General features: G+C 36.1%; 1 protein-coding gene across 1 annotated transcript; it reads left to right on the forward strand.

The window, feature by feature from the left end:
• The first annotated feature begins 469 nt into the window (after window positions 1–469).
• LOC113724472 (uncharacterized) lies at window positions 470–2,077 on the forward strand. Its single transcript, XM_027247372.2, has 2 exons — window positions 470–1,144; window positions 1,627–2,077. Exons 1-2 carry the CDS (start codon window positions 580–582, stop codon window positions 1,704–1,706), a joined length of 645 nt encoding a protein of 214 aa, XP_027103173.1. The 5' UTR covers window positions 470–579; the 3' UTR covers window positions 1,707–2,077.
• Window positions 2,078–3,854: the final 1,777 nt, after the last annotated feature.

The following is a 3,854-nucleotide window of genomic DNA, read 5'->3' on the forward strand; positions in this document are numbered from 1 at the left end:
ATATCTGAAATTTTTTAAGGAAAAGAAAGAAAAGAAATTATACCTATTACCACTTTGAAGTATTTTTCAAATCATGCATGTACTATTTCTCATGTAACTAAACCATAACTAGCCATGCACGTGAACTAACAAGTAACAAGGCATCCTTGGCAAGAGAAATTGAAGGTGGAAATGTGGAGAGAGAGGAGACCCGCAAGTTATGGACATCCCCTGGCAATGTCTTAATTTCAAAGCCCTTCAAATCTTTACCCTGGCAATGTGTTAAGGTGGAAATGTGGAGAGAGAGGAGGTTGGGTAGGTAGGTGCTGTGCTGTGCTATTGTTCCTCCAATCTAATAAAAGAAAATCATTCTTTCAGGAACACAATTTTACTCTTCTCAAAAGCACCCAACCACCCACCAACTCCCCAATCTCCTCCCTTCCTCGGCTAGCCAAGGCGGCTGGTTGTTGCTCCTCCGCCAACACGGCCGCCTACTAGCCTTCATATCTCTGTAAATTGTTAGGATCACAGCCGGGTTCGGTCCAGCATTGCATGATCTTGTCAAAGCTTATCTGATCATAATCAGTCAGGAGATATACAATGGGAGATTCCAACGATAAAGCCATCTGTTCAAAATTATCATTGTCATCATCGTCTTCTTCTGGAGATTCTGAACCGGAGGAGTTGCAACTTATAGAAAGAGCTCCACCATTTTGGAGGAATCCTAGAGGGAAAAAATTGTCTAAACAACTTTCCATGTGTGAGACTCCCAGAGACATCGCATGGGACAGGCGTCGACGCCAAATCCTTCAGCAAGAAAGAAAGAAGAATGGGATCAATAATGAAAATGATTACTTGACAGATGAGGACCTGAATGAGCTCAAAGGAAGCATTGAGCTTGGGTTTGGATTCAATGAAGAACAGGGTCAAGGTCTATGCAACACATTGCCTGCGCTTGATCTTTATTTCGCAGTCAATCGCCAGTTTTCCACGAGCCCTGTTTTGTCCCCAGCTACTCCTAATAGCAACCGATCTTCGGGTTCAACTACAGGCTCATCATCATTGTCTTCTCTTGGAGACTCATCAAAGTCTCTTGGAGAAAGATCTTCATCATTTGGAAGCCCCAGAAGCGGCGACTCAGATTCATGGAAGATTTTGGCCCCAGGTAAGGTTTCTTTCTCTATTCAATAGCTAGAATAATTTTGTATCATTGTGAGGAACCATTTTAATAAGCAACTTGAAAGGCTATTAATCCTTGTTTATTCTTTTCAATTTCCAAAAGAAAGTGTAATTTTTTTTATATGTAAAGATTTTTCTTTTCATCATATTAGTAGCTATTATGTAATTGGGTAATTAATTATTCATATTTGACTAGAAAAGGACTTTATGGTCCTTAAAATCCTTATATTGCATATTGCATAGGGACAGCCAACATTGTCATGGATAAATTGTGGATTTTTTTTTTTAAAAAAAATTAGTTGTAGTTTTCTAAGAGTATTTTGTTTTCTAACATAATAATAAAGATATGAAGATTAATATTTTCTGATGTGTAAGTTTCACCTTTTTCTCTCTCTTCTTGTGTGAAAGAAAAAAGGAAAAAAGTTCTAATAAGTGTATTTTTTTTCTTTTTTCTTTTTGTATATACAGGCGATGATCCTCAACAAGTAAAAACAAAATTGAGGCATTGGGCACAAGCCGTTGCATGTTCTGTGATGCAATCTTATTAAAGGGTGTAATGAGAAAGCAAAAATTGAGAAAGAAAGAGAGAAAGATGACATGAGCTGAAGAAGAGACCAAGAAGATTACCCATTACTAAGCTTGGGTTCTATAACATATTTACAAATCTTCTGCAAATTGCCAACATGGAAGAGTGGCACAAGCTTGCATTATGGGTAGTCTCTTTGAAGGCATGAAAGCCAAGTAATGAAACTGGTTTTAAACCTCAAAAGAGAATTAGTTTCCATGATTAGAGGACTACGCAGCTTTGCTTGGACTATCCTCTATCATTTTGAATTTTTTTTTCTTTTTTGATTTTATGTCATAATAATCTTCCATAGTACGTAGTATATAGAAATCAATGTGATATTTCAGAGTCCGAACTGGCCAGAACTCTATTGGCCTCCTCTTGTTGCTTATTTAGCATGAGTTGATGTGAGAAACTACTAAGGTTTCTCTTATGAGATCATTCATTTTTTTCAACAATTATTTCAAAGCAATGAAGGATGAAAGGGTTAGTCAATCTTTTGTCATTGGTCCATTATAAAATATGGTTCGTGCATTTGTAATTTGGAAGTTTAGACCATGTCTATAATCAGGGGCAGAGTTAGATATGTAATTCTTTTTTTTTTTTCGGAAACGATAGATGAGTTAGACTGTAATTCAGTGGAGGCAAATTTAACATGTGAAAATTTACTAATTATGCTGTATGTATTTTGTGTGTGTGTGTGTCTTTAACTAACGATATATGCAATATATATATATATATATATGCCAAAAGTTATGTACATGATCAATCTACAATTGAGCAACTCTCTCGAGAATCTCAAATTTCTAATAAAGATGTTTCCCTGCTCCTCTTACTACCCTAATAAATTTAATATGTGAAAATTTACTAATTATGGTGTATGTGTGTGGTGTGTTGTATGTGCGTGTTTAACTAATGATATATGCCAAATGAAAAAGCAATATATGCCAAAAGTTATGTACTTGATCAATCTACAATTGAGCAACTCTCTCTCGAATCTCAAATTTCTAATAAAGATGTTTTCCCTGCTCCTCTTACTCCCTAATAAATTTTGTATAGATTTCTTTGTTAAGATGAAATAAAGAATGAGCAATTTTTATAAGTTTCAATGTATATTAAAAGAAATTTAAAAAACTTTTCAAAACGATTTGTATATGAGAGCACATTGGAATAGATAGAGAAAAAGGATAAATGTAAATCGAGTCTCTTCCTTCATTGATACAAGTTGTTGTCTTTTTATTTTTAAGTGCAGTTGACTTATTTGGATGTAAGGATAGGTAAACAAATGTAAAATGCTAATTAGATTTTAGTGCAGTGGGAGCAATTTCCTATTGTTGTGAGGGTAAACCTATATTTTTCTCTGTATTTACCTAGATTTTTCTCTGTATTTTGGTAGGTCAGAGGAGACAATTATAATCTTTTTTTTTAAAGTATTTCTTTTATTAATTAGATAAGAAATCAAACTATTACACAAGCCTAATTTTTCTAATTGAAGGCATTCCTAGCTTATCCAGACGAATTGCTCCACGAGCCATAGGTGGAAATGTATTAAATGTCTCATATATCCTGAGTTGCTGCTGTGGATGAGATACGCCCTCGTTGGACAGCACATCAGCCACTGTGTTTGCTTCTCTGTAACAGTGGGAAAATCGATCTGGATCTTCCATGATCTGCCAAATCTGCCTAATAACCCGTCTAATGTGCCAAGGACAATGAATGCGATGCTGGAGAATTCCAATTAATAACAGCGAATCAGATTGCACATTGAGATTCAAAAAACCCCTATGTGCACTGATTTGGAGGCCAATAAGGAGGGCACGAGCTTCTGCAAGGAGACATGTCGTTTCCCCAAAATATGCCGAGAAACCAATCAAAGGTAGACCATTTGACTCCCGAAGAACTCCACCGCCTGCACCCACTCCTGGATTACCTTTAGAACATCCATCCGTATTAAGTGTGAGCCGACCAGATTCTTTTGTTTCCCATCGTACAAGTTTATATGTAAACCCAACCTCCGATGAATTAGGCCAGTCATACAAATGATAAAAAGATGGTACTCGGAGAGGTTTTTTTAAATAAATTCCCACCATGGATTGGATTTCGGAGAAAATGGCATGACAAATGGCAATCG

Source organism: Coffea arabica, chromosome 2c, assembly GCF_036785885.1.
Source record: "Coffea arabica cultivar ET-39 chromosome 2c, Coffea Arabica ET-39 HiFi, whole genome shotgun sequence".
Taxonomy (NCBI): Eukaryota; Viridiplantae; Streptophyta; class Magnoliopsida; order Gentianales; family Rubiaceae; genus Coffea; species Coffea arabica.